Source organism: Cyprinodon variegatus, unplaced genomic scaffold (genome assembly GCF_000732505.1).
Source record: "Cyprinodon variegatus isolate N-32 unplaced genomic scaffold, C_variegatus-1.0 Scaffold170, whole genome shotgun sequence".
Taxonomy (NCBI): domain Eukaryota; kingdom Metazoa; phylum Chordata; class Actinopteri; order Cyprinodontiformes; family Cyprinodontidae; genus Cyprinodon; species Cyprinodon variegatus.
The window spans coordinates 463,108-483,252 of NW_015150623.1; the positions used below are offsets into that span (position 1 = coordinate 463,108).

Genomic DNA, 20,145 nt, shown 5'->3' on the forward strand with positions numbered 1-20,145 from the left:
GTGCGCAGTGAAATAGCTCACGTTTTTATACACGCAAACCTTTGATAGATCCGGCCCTTAATCCCAAGTAGGGTCGCATGGGGTGCTGGGGCCTATCTCCAGCAGTCAATGGGCAAGAGGCGGGGTACACCCTGGACAGGTCGCCAGTCCATCGTAGGGCAACACAGAGAAAAACAGGACAAACAACAACTCACGCACACACTCCCACCTAAGGATAATCTAGAGAAGCCAATTAACCTAACAGTCATGTTTTTGGACTGTGGGAGGAGTACCTGGAGAGAACCCACACATTCTCAGGGAGAACATGCAAACTCCATGCAGAAAGACCCCGGGCTGGGCTCTTTAGTTCCCACCACAGAATTTGACATGAATTTCTGTGGACCTGTATTCTTTAGTTCTTCAACTGTTCTTCCTCCAATCTGCACTGAGCTGTATGGAGGAGTTCATGGTCAACCTGATGACTGCAAGGTGTCCTGGTTCTATGAATGCAAAGCAAGCCCAAAGCAAGGACAATGAGTTTCACCTGATATTGCTGTTGGGTTTTCCTTAAACAAGCTGCTGTGCACTTCTGCGTCGTTCCTTCTTCTGCTTTATGCAGATACTGCTGCAGTTTTTCTTTTTTCTTTAGAGAGCAGAACCATACTCGTTAAATCTTCTTCTAACATCGCCGTCATGAACCTTTAACCTGCTAACTGAGGCTTGTAGAGTGTCAGCTGGACTTCTTGGGTGTTTTATCACTCAGTAATGCATCTCTGAGCTGGGGGTAAATTTGCTGGAACATCCACTCCTGGGAAGATTGGCGGCCGTCTTGAATGTCATCCACTTCTTGGTAATCATTTCTCTCTGTGGAATAATGGCCCTCAGTTTGAAACTGTATTTATAACGCTTCCTGGATTGAAGTGCAGTTCAACGGTTACTTTTATAAGGTAAGAGCAGGTGCCTTTCAGTCTGGGCATTGTGCTACCATGAACCAGTTACCCTCAGAGCAGTAAAATTGTCATGGAGTTTCTACTCACTGTGATGATGACCAGTTAATGCATTTCATTTGCAGCACTTGGATGCTGCTTTCTCTCTGAAGGCAGCAAAGGTGCAACTAGGTTTCCAGACCTGACTGCGGGTCTCAGTTAGTTGGGTCAGTTTTCAGGGATTTTTAGTAGCAGACGGGGAACTTTAGCTTTGTAAAAAACATGTACTTAGCTGTCAGGTTATGTGGCACCGTTTCCCTGCCTGGTAAGAAACATGCAGCAGGTGAAGTGCCTATTTTCTTCTTGAGTGGGTCTGTAATGACACCCTGAGGCTCTGACACAAACCACTCCACTCTGAAACAGCCGAGCTGGGAAACATGCAGCTCTCTCTGCAATGGGGGAAGTTATCAACCAGAATTTACTATGGTTCTTCTAACTGTATGTATGTGTCTGTTAGAGGAGGTGATAGCTTTACATTTACCTCCAGTAACACTATCCTCAGAGGAGCAAAGGAGGGAAAGGTGGGAGGTTTCTCGGTTTGTCTAAGGGGGTTTATTGATGAGTGCTGATTGGTTTCCTCTATAGGAACGTTGGACACAGTTTAGACAAGAGCACCACCAACCAGTTAGCTCTGTGATATCTATCTAATGAATTGTAAACTTGAAATGACTTTCATTGTAGCTGATGAGCTGATAAAACAGCCAGTGATTGGTTGTTAAAAATCTAATGTACCAGTAACTTAGAGATTCACTTCCATACAGGAAGCCTATATTCTTATCTTCAGCTACCACAGCATACATGTCAGATTAAATAATACTACTTATTCTTCACGATAGTGCCAAGGTATTACTTTATTGTATCTCTTATATCTGTTGGTTGTACTGTTCTTTTTATATCTCTTTGCAGGTGATGAAGCAGACTGATGTTTTATCGTTATTTCCCTTTCATCTTTCTCCTTTTTTCTGTTTTTCCTTTCCTGTTCTACTTACATTGCAGTGTCCATATAATCTGTCATACTCCCTCCCTTAATTATAATAAAGCTATATATCTACGCATTAATCAAGTGGAACACTATGGCGTTAGCCGTACTGCTCCACTTGCGAAAGCAAAATCTGTTGGGCCCTTTTTTGCATCAAGACAATTATTCTTATTGCCACATTGCCAGACAGGACACTGTTAAAAAAATATATAGAAAAAAATGTAATGTAAAATTATGTAATATGTGGGTTTGTTTGAGCTACAACTGGGGGTAGTATATTGCCAAACATCCCACATTGTGAGGACCTACAGGTCCAAAGTAGTCCAAATGGGGACAATCAACAGGTCCCCAAATGGTAACGTTTTCTCCTTTGAGTTGGGGGGTAGGGTTAGATTTAGGTATCTGTTGGTTGTCTATATGATTTGTATGTCAATGAAACATCCCTGAAAGTCATGCAAACAAAGGCTGTGTGTGTGGATGTGTTTTACCTACAATGTGGGTGCAGTATTTTGTAAAATATCCCACATGTTGGGACTTACAAATACATATGGGGACATTCAACTGGTCCCCATATTGTAAAGTTCTGTCCTGTGAGTTGTGGTTAGGGGTATATTGGTAATAGTTAGGGCTAGGGTAGAGGTTAGGCCATATAATATGGTTTATATGGTTAGGCCATATAAAATTAATGCAAGTCAATGAAATGTCCCCATATATCATGAAAACACAGAGTGGGTGTGTGTGTGCACGCACACATTCTTGATCCCCTTACTCATCTTTATATCATATTTATATATCATAATTTTACCTGATTAAATCTTTAAAAGTGATTGATAAATATCAGTTCATCTAATGTGTTATCTTATGATAATTGTGGGATAGCAAGCTAAAAGCTAAAGTCAGGTTTTCTTCTTGGGCTAATATTGTCTGCTATGCTAAGTATCGGTTTAATTAGCTTTCTTTCTAATCCAAAGCTCTAAAAAGCAAATTCTGACATTTTGAATTGAAAAAGCTTCCTGGATTGGAAGTGAAACGTCTTCAAACTGGGAGACAAAGTCCAATGGACTGCTTTTTAAAAAAAAAAAAACTTTTTTGGAATATGCTAGGTAGCTTATATGCTAATCTTGGGGAAAACTAAAAGGAGATAGATGCCCACAGCAATCTACAATACCTGATAAAATTTGAATGAATAAGCTACCAAGACATTGAATTTATTTTGAGGAATTAACCAAGTATTTTTTTTTTATTATATTATTACTAACAGCAACATGTTAAGCCCATATCAGCATTTTAATAGGCTAGCAGAACTTTATCATTATATCAATATACATGTTCAACTAAGCTGCCAACATTAGCTAATACATTAATATTGGAAAACAGAAAAACACACATTGTCTGTTCATTTTATTCAATGTAGCATTAGCAGAAAAGTCAATTACTTTTATTCAAGCGTATTTTGGTTGAAGAAAATATTTTGAAAGGTGCTAATTCACTTATTTCACAGCTGGAGAAGCTGCCACATCACTGGTTGTCATGGTGACTGTTGTCTTTTAGGTCAAAAGACTGAAACAGATTTTTAGCCCTTATCTGAAAGATGAAATCTATGATCCTATCTTAATGCAGACTCAAGCTTACACCTGACAGTACTTTCTAAGTTGTTATTAAAATAAATTATCAAGGTCAAACATACCAACTAGTCATCAAACCTGATCTAAAAATAAGTAAAAACGAAACAAACTAATTATTTTTTCCCTTAATCTGAGTAGGCAAATGAGATGATCTGCCAAAGGAATAAGTATCTTAGTCCTTAAAATATCTAATTAGATATTATGCTGAAATAAGATAGATAACAGACTTTTTTCTTACTCTAAACATAAATCATCTTATTCCATCTGCAATGTCTTACCTACACGGTTGAATCAAGGCAAAGTACAGGCATGTCATTAAATAAATTGATTCATATTTCAATTTTTGCATTGTATGTTCTCTAGGGGGCCATAACAGTGACAGTGGCCCCCATTTAGAAGCAGGCATGGTTTTATGTCCATAAAATATATTTGAACGACGTGAGAACCTTGAATACAGATTAAGACGGCTACTAACATCAGCTTGACCTCCATATGTCATGGAAGGTTTAAAGAAGTTTTCATTTCTCTAGATCTGCTCTGAATCAAAGGCAGAATCTATACTGAATAGTCCTACATTTTAGGCAAAAGAAGCTCAATTAAAGAAAAACATGGTTTAAGCTGTAAAGGTGTATTAACTTATTTTAAATTCAGTCTTTCCTCTTGTCTGTAAACTTTAAATGGTGTTTCTGAGTAACTGTGCAGCTTTAAAGGGGTCATAGAATGATTCTATAGGGTATTTAGTGCTGGTCCTTTAGGTCTCTGAATAGGGTGTGTAACATTGTTTGGGCTGAAAATGGCATATTTGCTGTTCTATGAGCCCTAATGAAAGCCTGGTTAAGAGCCCCAGAATGAAACGACAGGTTTTCTTCCTTTTATGGTGTGCTCATGAATATTTAGATACGCTGTGCACTGATTGGTTGGTTTACAACGAGCAAAGCTGCTGAGCAAAGACGCATCATAGCAACAAGCACTCAATCACTGAAACATCAAATTGTTGATATGGTAGGGTGACCAGACGTTCTCTTTTTCCCGGACATTTCCTACCTTTCATACCTAAAAAATATCCGGGGGGGAATTTCAAAATCGTCCAGGATTTTGTTCGACGATAGTGCAGCATGTAGACGAAACACACCGGGCACTCGAACCAAGCCTTCAGCTCGGGGGCTGGTCTGGGAACCTCGGCGGACGGGGGCAGGAGCGACCGAACCAGACCGGGCCTTACCGGGCAGGCGAGGGGAAGGATGGGGGAAAGCATACCGCCGGAGCAGCCCCCGAGCTGATGACCTTTTCAGAAACCCAAATCTGGTCACCGTAGATTTGCCAGCATTGCTATCAACAGCTTAGCGACAGAATAATACTGCCAGCTTGCTGTTGTGATGGTGTTACGGTTGGAACAGCCCCTCACCTCAGTAGAAGAGGAATAGCAAATCCTGCTTTGAAACGTCCAAGATTTTCAAAGCTGTCTTCGGTAAAATGCTTAGAGCAAATGAACAGCTGAGCACCAAACTTTGCAAGGATCTTCTGATAGACAAAAATAATCCATGCCTGTCGAATCTTCAGATCCTTGGGAAGACTCAAATTTTCCCCTTTCTCTGTGCAGCCTGGAACACTGCAGTTACGCCTGTGGTTCTGGCTCATTTTCAATAAACAAATCTTGTACAAGTAAACCCAACTGTAGGCCAAACAGCTAAACTGGTGTCTTACATCTACCTCTATTCATGTTCTTGGGCCAGTGAACCAGTGAGCTGGTCTGTATGTCAATTTCGGGGTGTGAAAAAAGTACAGGCCGGAACCAGCAACGGAAGCAACATCCCCAAATTGACGTCAATTCAGGGCTTCGTTTGCTTTCGCCTGTTTTATGGTGGAAGTTTAGAATTGTGAGATTTGCAGAGAAAGGAGATGTTGATGGGGTTTGAACTTCTCTGTACGTCCATTTCACCCACTGAACTACTGTATAGTTATTCATCTATCACAATGTAAGCTCGGTTTTGCATAACCCCTTTAAAGAGTTTGAGTCCAAGTTTATGTTGACATCTAAAGCAGTTTTTAATAGAGTTCTTAAAACCTTGAACCAGTGCGTTCTTATTAATATGTAACAGAGACAGGTTTAATAATAGTTTATATCAAAGCACAGAAAAACAAACAACAGCGACTGTCTTTAGGTGTTTGGAGTGTTTAAATAAGATCAGTGTTGTTGATCAGAGCATCTATAACTACAATCGACTTGTTTGGTTTCAACAGTTGAACAATGTCACAAAACAAAAACTGATTTAATGTCTTATCCTTCAATCTGCTGCAGGTAAGGAACGAAGCGCAGCAGCAGCTGTGAGATCTCCACCAGAGACGGCGACTGAAGCTCCTCAGTGTGAGGAAGAAGAGGAGGCAGACAGCATGAAGGAGGAGGATGGTAAACCTGTTGAACAGGAAGCAGTTTAATACAGGAAAGCCACAAATATATTTTAAATGTAGACACAAAACATGACACAAAGAGGTCAAATATGACCCACTTTCTTCAATGTTTTGGCATTAAATGTGAAAGCAAGTTTTTCTGTTCAGCTCAGAAGAGATCAGTGCCGTTCTTCGCCTGGTCCCTGCTGGAGTCTGTTGGCCTGACTGACATCCAGCTGCCAGAGGTTAAAGGTAAGCTGGATCCATCCGTTTGCACGTTTAACCTGAGAGCATCAATGGCCGGTGAAATGAGCCGTTTCAGCTGTTGTAATGTTTCCTCCAATCAGAATGTAGTCGTTCCTTCAGCGTTTATAGCAGCGATGGAGGAAGCCGGCGGGAGATGCCGGCGCTGGGGGAGATGCTGCACTGCCTGACGGGACGCTGCCCCCATGAGTATGAGATGTATGGCTGCTACTGTGGACAGGAGGGAGGAGGACAGCCTCTGGACCAGCTGGACAGGTGAGGCTTCTATGATGGGAAGGAATACAGAGAGAAAATAAAACTTTTATGTCTTTTTGATTAAGATTTTCTTAAATATCATTAAGTTAAATGATTCTTACATGCAGAAATATATATATATATTATATTTTGTGAACAAAGCCTTGTTCTCTTATATGTATGATAAGTTTTCTGAAGAGAAATCTGAGAAAGATATCTTTATTTGAAAGAGATCTTTTATCCATCAATAAAAAAATATACTGGAATGGTGTTTTCTTTCCTGGCATCGGCTGATCAAACTCTATTGATGTGATTTTAAGCACTGAAAGAATCCTGTTATTCTACCTCTCAGGTGTTGCTTCTTCCATCGCTGCTGCCTGAAACAGATCAGCTCCATGGGCTGCAGAGCAGACAGGAAGCTCAACGCTCGAATTTCCTGCGAGAGCGGAAACAAACCGCGATGTGAGTGAGCCCATAATGCAGCAGGGCAGACGCATGCTGCCCAGTTACAAACCGGTTTAACGGGGCTGAAAAACCCCCAGAATCATTAATGAAAAAGTATTTTGAAATGTTTACCTTTATTGTTATGCTGATGATGCCCAGTTGTACCACTTGTTGAACTTTTATGTTTATCAGCTGCACAAGCTGTAGGTGTCTTAATGTAAAGATTTTGATAAACTCCAGTTTTCTTTTATTAAATTACAATAAAAGCGCAAAGCTAATTTATGCTACAGTTTTAATATGGGAACATAGGACATTTGTTTTAGTCAGCCAGATAAAAAAGGGAAAATAGACGACATGCTTATAGATGCATCAACGCTGAACTACTGTGGTGTCAGTCTGCTCATCAACAGATGTTTTAGGCATAAAGGGTAAAAAAAGGCTTTTTTTAATGACAAACTCTACAAAATGTCTCTTTAAAGTTAATATATTAACCAAAAACCAACAACAGAAATGCAACAATTATTCAACACACTACAATTAAAGATGGTTAACACAGAATCCTGGCTTTTGTAGACTTTAATTTTTATGTTTTATACAGAGTGTGCCTCTGTAGTGTTCTGTAAAATTACATATAAACTGCCCAATCAGTTTTATGTCTATATTATGTAGAACCTGAGATTAATTTAAACAGCATCCATGTTTAAATAGGTGCATACTGTAACTGCTTTATTGAGGGCCTTATGAAAATCTGCTGTCTTTAATGATTTATTTGGAAAATATGGATGTTGCGTACTTTTATTTTCCTGTTGGTTAATTTTAATCAGTGTAGACTGACCCTGAAGTGGGATCGCCTCTGAAGCGCATAAATCTGGAAAGGAATTAGTAGAGCATGAATTTAAAGGCAAGTCTAACAGTCAGAGGAAAAAGGCTAAAACCAATCAGATTATAATTGTGAAGCGAAAACATCTTTTAAAAAAAGAAAAATTATTTTACAGTAGCTGCTTGAAATTTCAAAAACATATCTGGATCATTGGGGACATAATAAAGGGAATCATTAAAATGTTGCTTCATTGTAGCTGCAATTCTGACTCTAGAATTACTTGTATTACAGCAACGTTTTTTATAACCATAAAAATAAAGGTTCTCCCATAAGAGGAACCCTTTATTGGCTTCTCTTCATAGCAAAATATAGTTTTCTGTTCCTCCTACTCTAAGCTATAAGAATGTTTAAGAGCCCCTATATTTAAATGAAGCAGTGTTGCTACAGAGTTGCTTAAATATTTGTTTCATGCCATCTTCTTTTGCCATCATTTGCAAGTTTAGTGATGATTTTTAAAGAGTTTATATCTTTTATGTTAAGCACTTTGGGTTACTTTTAGAAAGTGCTTCATAAATTAATAGATGTGAACCAGGAATTCAATTTTAAAAACCCTGACAAACTTTCATATGCTCTGCAGGCCAGGGCATCACAGCATGCGATAAACTGCAGTGTGTTTGCGACAAAACCACAGCAGAATGCATGGCTGCGGCACACTTTAACCACAGCTTGCCATCACAGCGGTGCCGTGGACCTGCGCCACCCTGCCGCCGAGCCAGCAGACCCCCTAAACCTGTCAGAGTACCCCCACAGCCCAGCGGGGAAAGCAAGTGGAGCAAACAGTCGGAGGAGATTGAACCCAGTTCCTCTGCACAACATCATGACAGGTGAGCTATTGCTAAAGCATTCATAGCTGATTTCATAGTTTAAAAATACACTCATCTAAACTCAGGAGCACCTCAAGGTTGAGTGTTTGGGTCCCCTTTCTTTTTTAGGTTTCTGTCATTATATATCATCTTATAGCACTATTTAAAGGGATTTTATTGGTAGTAGGGTTACAAGAAAAGTTATAAGTAAGTAGGTTTTAATTCAAGTTGGATTCATTTAACTTTGAGTGAGCAGTTAGTCCAAAATCTAGATTATATTCTTGGCAGAACGTTCACCAAAGCAACTTGTTATTCCTGCTAGAAAAATATTTGTTCTCAAGACAGCATTGATATGAAAAACCCCAGGCTGTAATTGTTGCCAGTTGTTGCTTAATCTTACAAAAAAACAAATTATATGGCTTTAAAACCACTTTTTTCCATCTTATAGTTGAAATTCATTTCTGTTTCAATAACATTCTGATGCTCATCTAGAAACTAATTTTATATATAACTAAAAGGTATTTTACCATTTACAGTGATCAAAGCTCTGATATGATGAGTGGAGAACAGCCAGATCCTCCTGCTGGATCATCAGGTACCCAAACCTCTTCTCCTCCCTCTGCCTCCAGCGAGGAAACCAGAGAACCACCAACGCTAAGTGGCCTCGACCAAAGACCAAATCAAGACCAACCACTGGCTCAGAGACCAGAGGAGGAGGAAGAGGAGGAAGAGGAGGAAGAAGAAATTGAAGAATATGACCAAGATAAAGAATATGAAGAGGAGGAAGAAAATTGAACAGCAACACTTTGGGCCACTGTTGTTTAAAAAAAAAGAGAACCATGAAGATAAACAACTCAAATACTTTAATAGAAACATTTTATTTGAACCTTAACATTACAATACAACACATTCTGAGACATTGTATAATGCATCGAGGCTCCGCTGCATGACACGGTTCAGGAAACACTTTAAGTTAACCGCATAGATGGAAAAAAGAAACACTTTCTTTACACCAGCTGTTTTTTTTTGGAAAAAGTGCAAGAAAAAGTAAAAAGTTTGAAAACTTAAAAGCCAATCCTGACCTCAAAATCTGAAACTGATAAGTGCTTGTTTAAAGCTCAGCTTGGTGTGTCAAGAACATTTCCTGAACCGGCCGAAAGAGCCGAGCCTTGGCGCCATCTAGTGGTCATAAATCAACGTGTTTAAAACACATCGGAGCTTCAGCATTTTATCTTTGTGAAGGTGAACACACACAAGACATAAATATTTAGATCTGGCACAAAAATAAAAAAATGCTGCACCACAGACAGACAAGAAATCAACGGTTTTGCTTTCGACACATTGCGGATCGCAGCCGATGAACTAAACAGGCTCCACCCTGGGAGGAGAGCAAACATTCCCTGTATACAAGCATCCCAAAATAAGGCAGGTCTATTATCTAAGTAGAGATTTTTATTATTTTAAGACCAACTGAACATTCATAATAAACTCATTTGAAAACATCCATCCGTACTAAAGACATCTGTGCTGATCGTTTGTTATTGTTTTTTTTTGCTTCAGTACCGCATTACAGTGATCATAGTGCAAACATCAGAAAACACAAGCCGTTTGGCATCTGAAATGACTGAGTGAGCCGATTCCTTGTTTCCCCACAGCTCAGATCCGTGCATCACTTTATTCTGGAGAACCTCTCCTAAACGTCTAATACTGACAAACGTTATTGTGCAAGAACAAAAAGAAAACAAAAGTGGTTTATGGTTCAGGTTTTAACTTTCACTTCAGGTAAATTTCTTTCAAATCAGTGTTAAAGCAGAAAAGTTCCTTTCTGTGCTGGTGCATCGATCTTAGTTTGGGATCCTTTAAACAATTTAATGCAAACAATAGGGGGACAAAAAAATAAATAGAGGCAACATTTCTAGATTGCATCTAAGATACAAAAAAAATACATTCCTAGAACAACTCTTTTAAATTGATAAAGATAAAAGAAAAAGAGCATTTCCCCTGCAGATCCAACGGCTGCATGATCCGCTTCAAACCCAAAACAATGATGTAAACGTCAATAAACGATAATTCAGGATTTCCAGCGATACTGATATGTTTTGAATCTCTAGCAGGCAATAACTGAACCGTGTGATGCATAAACGTACAAAAATATATGATCTGCTGCCTTAACGACACGTTCCTCATGTGTTCCAGCCACGATGGGATTAATCCCGGCCGTGATCCCGGCTTTAGTTTCACAGCGATTCTTTTTAAAGCTCAAACTAATGTTCCAGAGAGGAAACCGATAAATGATGAGCTCTGGTCCAACGCTGGTGAGTCGACATGCGACATAAACATGGTTAAAGTTAGTCAAATGGATTAAAGTTCATATTTTAGAGTTGAAGAAGATAAATGGCTCAGTTTCCCCCAACAAGTGCTCATGCTGGATCTGTATATGTCCGTACAGAAGCTGGTGGATCAACAGGAAGCTTGAAGAGAAGATATTTGCAACGATTTTATGAGGCACCAAGCAGAACACTCAAGTATGACTATGGGGCTCTGCAGGTGCTTTATACAACATCTGTAAGGAATCATAGAGCTTGAAGCAAAACCAAAAATCTATTTTTCCTGACTCCATTCTGAGTGTTTTCAAGTAGCCTACACTCTCCATTGCCCAATTTACAAAGCTTACCCTATTAAACCTATACGGGTAACACACATTTGTACCACTTTCAAGGATCTTACAGGTCACTTTCCAAAACCTTACTGTCCCTAAGCATAAACCCTACTTTCCAGTACTTTCCAGGCACCTGGAAGGGTCAAGGTCAGGTGTCTGCTGTAAGTACCGCCGAGTCTGATTATATCACCGTGCATATTCCTGGGAAGCTCAAAGAAAGTCATCTGACAGTAGTGAGAGTGGGCTGTATTAAAAATTAGTGCTATGAGACAGTCTGATTGAATCTTTTTTAATATCTATTTGTTATTTACCTCTGCAGTCAACTTAAACTGTAGCTACGTGTGATAAATGTTTGATGATTTAGCATTTCCTTGCAGAAAAGGGGTTTAAGAGAGCTACTAGTGGCCATATGTGGTATTACACTGTTAGGGACTCTTATGATCTTTAGAAATAATTGATTTCAAACCTTTGTATCCATCATTAACAATGGTCAGTAGTTATTTTTAAACACCTAACTGTATAACTTTGAAGTAAGAGATTTTCTGCTTATGTAGCTTTTTTTTCTCAGATAAACCAGACAACTGCTTCCAAACAGGCCTAGTTAAACCAATCATCTGCAGTTCAGTTATAACAGGCTCAGGCTGGCAATTTAAAAACCGTATACATCCATAATTGGACCGTTTCTCCTGCCTGAAACAGCTGGAAGAAAAGGTGGACTTTCAGCCTGACACTGAGCCAGATTGAGCAGCGGCAGCAGGTTTCCCCTCACGCTGAGTTTAGATTAGAGGAATGTTCTGATAAACCATCTGTTTTTACAGATCACAGCTGCAGCCTGGGCTCATGAAGCCACTCAGAACTAACCTGGGCGGCTGTTTCACAACAACCTGGTCACTGATTCTTAGATTTCATAAGCTTTAAAGGACTCGGGGCATATTAATGCACCCTTAATTTAAAGAAAGATGTTTAAAGGACTGATCAAAGCCTTCATATCTATAAACCTATAAGCCACCCTGCAGCTACAAGGGGGGATGATCGATTCATACTTTTCAAACCCAGCTCACAAAATCCTGGTGTAACTGTGACAGGAAGATGAGAGCTACTTAAAACCAGACTATTTGACTGAAGAGCCTTAATAAGAACATGTCCAAAGAGATCCCCTTTGCCTCTTTTTTTAAATCAGCGGTTTCATTTTAGCAGTAGCTAGTAGCCAGACTAGCTAGTTTTATGTTGCAATATTTTACATTTGAGATATACTGCCCCCTTTTGTTCATGCATGAAATCAGTATTAAGGCTGGAGAGGGGCACCCAGATTAAAGGTACTAAAGTTTAAAAACTAAAAGAGAATAATCCGGTTATGTAGATTTATAGCTGCGATGGTAGATTTATTTTTAGCTAAGGTTTACAAAAGTTGAAAACCTGTTTTTTAAGTTCTGGTAAGATGGGAAATTCTTAAATACTGCCACCTACTGCTGTTAAACTGAACTGCACTTTAACAGGTAAATACAAAAAAGGTTTTAAGTTGGTACTTTGCTCTGCTTTTATTTTCTGGTCAAAATCTATATGAAACTGCTAAATAAAAATGAAAAATTATAAGTTTTGTGCTTATTGATCTTGGAAGTTTTAATAAACCTATCAGACTGAAAGTAAAGTTGACCAGTTTTTACTTTTTTAATCTCACGTTATACCATTATTTTTAACAGCAGTTGTTGGTTGGAAAAATAACATTTTAGTATACCATCTTAAAATGTATTTTAGTTAATGAACTGAGGGGATAATATGATCAGGTTTTTAAGAAACTGCTCTTAAAAATTTAATTTTTAAGAGAAGTTATAAACAAATTATATGATGATTTTGTTCCATATTTATTTTGTAAGGAGATTTTTTTGTGAGTTTTACTACCAGAACACTTTATATTTGGATAATAAAAATGCCAATACTGCAATGTCTCGTAAAGATTACACTATAATTAATATCCAAATAAGTAAGGGCAAAGAAGATGTAGCAAAATCTGATGAAAGAATTATTGCAAAAGTTACACATAAATCTGGAAGGAGCCTTTTAAAGTGAACTGTGACCTTCTGTGTTTTACCCGAGCTGATATGACAATAAGCTGACTGTGCAGATATTAAGGAGTTATTGCAGGAGATCAGACTGAGCCGATCGTAACGCTGATGTTAGCCTTCATCTCTGAGACTGCTTTAGAGTTTACTTTTCTACTAGTGGTCCACTACTGTTTATCTGTTAAATAACTGCTAAAACCTGTAGTTTTATTTACTTATTTCTTTTCTACAAGAACATTTTTATACTGGAGTTTATCTATGTGAAGCTGGAGCGTCGGAACGTCAACACGGAGCTTAAAGCGGTTTCTTTTGTTCTAGTTTTTGTTCTTTACAACTGTTTTGGTTCAGGGATGCGAGTCAGAGAAACAACATGCAGCCGCTCTGCTGGTTCATATTTGATGCATGTTTGTGTCCCTGATTGCATCCCTGCCACCTCAGAGAGAAAGTGTGGAGGTCGCCCTCTTTCCATTCGGTTTTTCCATCATCTTTAATGATTTTGTTCAATAGACGCACAGGTCTGGAAACTTCATCTCGTAGACGGGGACGGATGGATGCTGGGTGTGTCCCGCTGAGATAGAAACCACTCCAGAGGGGCTGGGGGGCGGCCTGATGGGAGGCAAAGCGGGGGAGAAAAGGGGAAACTTTACATTTATATAGAAAAAATACAAACATCTGAGACAGATTAAAAGAGCTGGGAAAGTTTAAATGGTGGTGAAGTTGGAGCAGAATGGATGAGGCCAAATTTTTACATAAATATTTTGTTCTTTCTAAATAATACTTTTTTTTTTTTTTTAATCTCAGATAATGCAGTTTAACTCTCACTTGAAATGCAAGTTAAAAATAAAATAGTGGGGATTGATGGTGAGGTGAAGAACTTACCGGATCGTTAGTTCAAAGATCTGAGCCAGACGGTCGTGGAGCATGTTGGCCTGGTGAAATAAAACATTTCAAATCAGGAGGAGACCACTATCTGTCTGGGTATCACAGCAGTCATTAACTAACGTTTTAGCATCTGAGCTTAGGTTTCAGTGTTTTGGACTTTAGCTTTCTGACACGGTTCTTCATCCGCATAAAATCTAAAAATAATCACTAAAAGGTTCCTGGATTATTAGAGCAGGTGGTTGGAGGACATTGTGATCCTGCAGAGGAAGCCCACTACGGCTGGATAAGAAGTGCAGTCTGCTGAGCACGGCGGTGGAGGGTTTATGATCGGGGCTTATCAACATTTTAGAATTAAAAAAGTGAAATAAGGAGGCTGAAAAAGTTACAGACTGTTTCAGTCTCATTTAAACCCAGCTTGCTGATGTCCTAAAACAGCTGCTACTAAAACCAAGCAAGTTCTGCTGAAGCTCTCAGCTGGAGGTTCTGAACGATGCAGAAAGCCGCTCTCAGCAGGTTTCCTGCATTAAATGTCTTTCTGGTATTATTCATTAATAGCAGCAGCCTGTTTGTTGAAGGTAAACATCGCTAACAGAGGAGGACATAACATCTGATAGAACCAGGCTTTCACAGCTTCACCTCTGCTACAACGACATGAGGTTAGCTGAACGATAAGAGCAAAACTAAAATAAAAAGAGAATCTAATGGAGTTGGTAAAACACAGCTTTCCTGTTTTTGCTTTTTTTGCACTAAGAGTGCATCGCCTTCATTTCCCACCTTTGACTCGCAGTGAGCAGCAATTTCCTCAAACGGAGCCTTCTGGAACTTCTCCATCACCTGACGCCTCTTCTCTCGCTCCTGCTCTTCCAAACCCGTTGTATCTGGAAGAAGACACAGAGATCTCTAAATTAACATTTAACTGATGGAAAAAAAAAAAAAAGAAAACAGCAGCCAGGAGCTACTGATTAGATGCACTCATCCTCGTCTTTTTACCAGAGCACAGATTGTTGCTTACCAAATCAGGGCAGAAAGACATTAGCAATCAGATTGAAGAAGAAGAGACATTTCTATAATACCTGAAGTTCACTGTTCCTCTGAACTAATAGTTATGCAAAAACACAAAACAGGTCTGTCAGCAAGGTCTGTCAGCAGGTTAAAGTTCATGACAAGAAGGTAAAAAAAAGATGCAGGTTGGACTAGAGAGGCCTGAAAGGATAAACCTTGTTGTTTTTTTTATGATATTGCTGCAGGAATTCAGTTTGCAAAAAACCTTTGGAAAAATGTTGACCATGTTAAAAACATAAGATAGTCTAACATAGATAGATGTAAGCACTGAGGAGGACTCAGTTTCTAGGCTTAACATAATGAAAAAAGTTACATTTTAAGGCTGTAATCAATTATTACTATGTTATTAAAGTGGAGGATCTAGTCTCCTGAGAGAAGTTGATGACCTTACCGATAGCCTTCTTCAGAGTCTCAAATGTGATCTCCTCAGCCAACTCCGACTGCTGATGGAAAACAAACTAAGTTATTCTGCAGAACCTCTACATGCCACATTTTAGAAGCTGATGCACAAAAATAAGCTAAAAACATTATTTTGTCCATTTAGAAGTAAAACTGCGTCTTAAAAAAAAAAGATACACACCCTATCTGGGAGGCTGCTGGACAACATGTCCACTTGAAGGGAAATGGTGTCCACAAAACTCTTCCTCCTGGTCAGGCGGTCTTCATCTGTTACAACAAACAGACCACAGGAATGTTATAGATGTTCCATGTAGCAAAACAAAACAGGACAGTTAGTTGCTTCCTGTCATTCGTCTGATCTGTTCTCAGCAAAAATGCTGGTCAGAAGTAGAACTTTTAAATCTCTCTGTAGGGTGTTGGTCTGTTAGGTCTCCAACCTGTTAGGTTTCCTATTTCAAGTTAATTTACGTAAAACATTAAATATTTAGGCTTTGAAAAAGCAAATAAAATCAGTTTAAATGACATTCATTGACTAGAGTATATCAAAAAAACTCAGATGCTTCAAAAATGAGTAAAATTATGCAATTTCTTTTTTTTTTTCAAATTAATTGTTGGAAAAAAACAAAACAAAGAATGTTTAGGTAAAAAAATACTTTTTTTTAGAACATTAAATAAAAGCACAGTAAGATAAAGATGAATTCAATTAAAACAGCAAATTTAGGAGCTTCCAGGAGGAAGATAATCATATTTTATTTATTTTCTGCCATTAATCTTTTTACATTTTTGGGTTCATTAAAGTTTGTCTCTGCTCCCAAACACAGAATCCCTCCTCCAGGTTCAGCTGTGCTGCTCTGATTTTCCACAGGGAGCAAATCGGAATCTTCCGAGCCAGGAAAAAGTCTCCTGTGAGGTTCTGAAGATACCCGGAGCTGCTGCTGTTTGTTCGTCTGCAGGAAGAGATTAAAGTGCAGCAGAGTTTGACCGAGGAGGGTCAGACGAGGTGTGAAAACAGAAGACAAACACCGAGCGGCGGCAGCGCTTTATAATTAACTTTGTCCATGAGTCACGCCGACCTTTGCTGTGAACTCCGAACAGGAATGACTCAGCAGCCGACACTAATGAGGAAACTCGTCCCAAAAGACGAGAGATTAAAGAAGCACAGAAAGCCGGGCGCTTACTTCTTTACTTCTCTGCTGTACCTCTGACATTTGCTCTCCTTTATGTTTCATGAACTCTTCCTGAAGATTCACAGTTTTTAGTTTAATCTTTTAGAGAAAAACCAGAGAAAATCCTCTCAGGCTGAAAACCAACAGTGGGCATGTGTCTGAGCTAGATCTTTGACTCTGTTTAAGGAGAAAAAGAAAATGGTTTAGGAACCGGCCTCACTACAGGGCTCCTTCTGAAAACCAGGGGTCGCTACAGAGCTGAGGCAGAAAACAGCAAACATACTGACTGTCTTACCATAACAGCTCCATGATAAACCACCAATAAACCGTCCTTTGCAATCAGTGCCTGCAGCTTTTGAAATTGTAAAGGTTGTTGACAACAATATATAAAGTTAGTAGGACAGAGTTTAATGGCAGCAGATGCTCAGGCTGGACACTAATGACATTAACTCAAACACTGAAGGTCATCGAGTGATGGAGGCACAGATGAGAAGAAAATAACTGTATATCACACCAAATATCATCATGGCAATATTTACCATGAAGATTTATTATCTGCTTTAAGATTTTTTACTTAATATTATGTAGCCAGATTTACGGATTTATCCAAACTGCTAATAATGGCTACAACAAAAACAGAACAGATGCAAAGCCTCGAGTCCCAGCCCATTACCAAGTCAACAGCTTATGTTAGGAAAAAAAACCTCCTGGTTGATTCAGGTTCGAGTCGCCTTTTCACCTTCCAACACAAAATGAAAACAGCAGATCTACAAGCCTACAGTTAAAAGGAGCAACCAACCTATTCCTCCCCCTCATCTCCACAATATAATAGCAGCAATAAACAGGCTTAACTTCTGGAGATTAGAGGCTCTACATTAGCAGTCGTATTAACCTCATCTTTCCTGAGTTTATTAAAATGAACATATTGTGAGGCCTGATGTTACAAGACATGTGAACAATTAGATAACTAATAATAATTCTGGTTAAAAATCCACTTTAAAAAATCTAGAATCTTCTCCTAAGGATGTTATTTTATTGGAAAAATGTGAAAAAGTTTTTCACTTAATGATACATAGTAAATCTAAGCCAGTATTACCAGTATTATCGGTATAAGCTATTCGGTTGGTCAATTTTAATAAAACTGTAACAAAGAAAAAACTGGAAACCTACTAAAAGTGACATTTAATATATTCAATAACATTAGTTGGAAGCTCCAAAGAGGCAACAGGTATAAAGGTAAAAACATTAACTCTAAACTAAACTGAAATGATTTGAATATAAAAATATTCAAGGCGCTATTCAGCAGCTAGATACACCCCAACATTTGCTACAGAGTTCTATTGCTCATAGTTGAAGAATGTTTTTAATAAAACTTACAGCCTCCATTGAGCCACTGTTCAAATCTTACTGTATCTCCATGACACCCTGACATAGATGCTGATGCTGCTGTGCGCTCCCCCTTCTCACTGCTCCCCAAAAATGGAGGAAATCACCATAGCAATTAGTAACTAAGAATTTTCTTATAGTATTGTTAATAATTTATTTATTTTTTTACCATAATTTGTTTTATGAAATTTAAGTAGGATGTTGGTTGTTTATATTGAACAATAAAAAGTCCCATAAAACTCAAACAGAAATGGCAAATTGATTCTAAACTATAAACACTGATTGAATCCAAGCACAATGAATCTGTCAGACTATTTATGGGTGCTCTACACCATGATGTACTCACCATGAGGAGCCCAGATGCAAAGCAGGTGAAAATGATTTAACAGGTTATTAAAAGTGTTTTACAGTCCAACTTCAAACACATCAACAGCTAAACGTGTTTGGTTTTTAATACATTTCCTGATGAGGTTTGGATGTTGAACAATTTAAAAGCTAAAATTAAAACTAACTCTTTTGCATCTCTCTGGCAAAATATTGAAATGTAAACATGAGGATATTAAATGAATAAATAAATAATCCCCATGTTTTGAAGTTTTTTATACAAACTTCCTGCTTCGTGTTTGACGTTTCTTTTTTTTTTGGGTCTCTTCTTTGCTGAAGTTTTTCTGTTCAACAATCTGTCCAAACACTTGAAAGTCTGATGATCCAACGTTTTCTGGATCATCAGACGGATTGTGGCTTTCTCCAGTTCCTCTAGAATGGGAGTCGGCAACCCATGACATGCAGCTTTTTAGCGGCTCCCTGGAGCTTTTTCAAAAATTTATGAAAATCTATTTTTTTTTTTGTTTTAATATGGTGTGCAAGAGATCAAACAAACATTCATTATGCTGTCCAATGCTGTAAACATTTGTATAATAAATAAATTTAAACAATAATTTGCGTCATAGCCATAGAGATCAGTGGTCATAACTTGCACCCAGCACGGTGCAAGGGAAACAAAGCGGTGGGTGTGTATCGGACTATGGATTCCAAAGGGAAAAAAAGGAAGATAGCTGATGAGAAAAGAGGATTCAAATAGACCGAATCATTTGCTTTCATTATCAATGCGGAAGGATTGCCTGCATTTTTTGCTTTGTAATGAGAGGTTTTCAAAAAATTAAAAGAAAAATTTGGAAAGGCATTTCTAAGGAAGCACAGCTAAATATGCACCAAGCTGGGAGGGAGAGAAAAATGTGATTGCAGAAGTTCTGGATAAATTAGACGAGAGCAAAGATAGATTTAACAAGTGGATTGCATCTGCAAACTCCACTACTGCTGCTAGTTTTGTTGCAAGCATAGAAAACCGTCCACAGATCAAACAGGTAGCACTCTGATGGAGGGATGGGAACTTTCTTCTGTTTTTTCCCCAAATTCTAAAAATATAAATATCACCAAGGAACGCTGGTGATGGAGGATGTGGGATTTCAGGGTTAGAGAGCTCTGCTCTGATGGATGTCAGTTCCTGCTTGGTTCCTCATGACTCAATCAGCTCCTCCAACAGAAACACGTCCACCATAGCGAGATTCCTTTATCGTGTTTCTATAATTTCATCAATGCAACAAAAACTAAACCATGCGGTGAAGGGTAGCGAAGCGGCATGCAGTGAGAACATTCACTGCTCCTCTCTCACCTCATGCTATGCTATGTGACATTTGCTCCAGATAAACATTTAATCATGAATGGTTATTGTATATTTAAGCCCACATAGTCCTTTTCTATAGTGGGATAATAAACTTAGAGCCCGTGTTGCCATACAAGGCTTATATAAGACTTTTACATTTTTGCAGCTCCAGACAGATTTATTTTTTGTTTTCTTGGTCCAATATGTCTCTTTGAGCAGTTTGGGTTGCCGACCCTTGCTCTAGAAGGATGATTTCACTTAAGGCCACATTAAAGCAGGAAACATT

At 38.6% G+C, this 20,145-nt stretch overlaps 2 protein-coding genes across 3 annotated transcripts in view; one reads left to right on the top strand and one right to left on the bottom strand.

The window, feature by feature from the left end:
- Window positions 1-9,244, top strand: part of oc90 (otoconin 90) — a 25,175-nt gene extending 15,931 nt beyond the window's left edge. Inside the window, exons 11-15 of the mRNA XM_015378338.1 lie at window positions 5,869-6,209; window positions 6,305-6,476; window positions 6,808-6,917; window positions 8,357-8,603; window positions 9,119-9,244. Of these exons, the coding sequence (XP_015233824.1) occupies window positions 5,869-6,005 (137 nt within the window). The 3' untranslated portion in view covers window positions 6,006-6,209; window positions 6,305-6,476; window positions 6,808-6,917; window positions 8,357-8,603; window positions 9,119-9,244. The remainder of the gene's footprint in view (window positions 1-5,868; window positions 6,210-6,304; window positions 6,477-6,807; window positions 6,918-8,356; window positions 8,604-9,118) is intronic.
- Window positions 9,245-11,811: 2,567 nt separating this feature from the next.
- efr3a (EFR3 homolog A) overlaps window positions 11,812-20,145 on the bottom strand; it is a 108,946-nt gene continuing 100,612 nt past the window's right edge. For both annotated transcript variants that reach the window (XM_015378337.1, XM_015378336.1), the window contains 5 exons: window positions 15,826-15,911; window positions 15,637-15,688; window positions 14,958-15,061; window positions 14,181-14,230; window positions 11,812-13,907 (listed from right to left, as the gene is read on the bottom strand). In XM_015378337.1, the coding sequence (XP_015233823.1) occupies window positions 13,802-13,907; window positions 14,181-14,230; window positions 14,958-15,061; window positions 15,637-15,688; window positions 15,826-15,911 (398 nt within the window). In that variant the 3' untranslated portion in view covers window positions 11,812-13,801. The remainder of the gene's footprint in view (window positions 13,908-14,180; window positions 14,231-14,957; window positions 15,062-15,636; window positions 15,689-15,825; window positions 15,912-20,145) is intronic.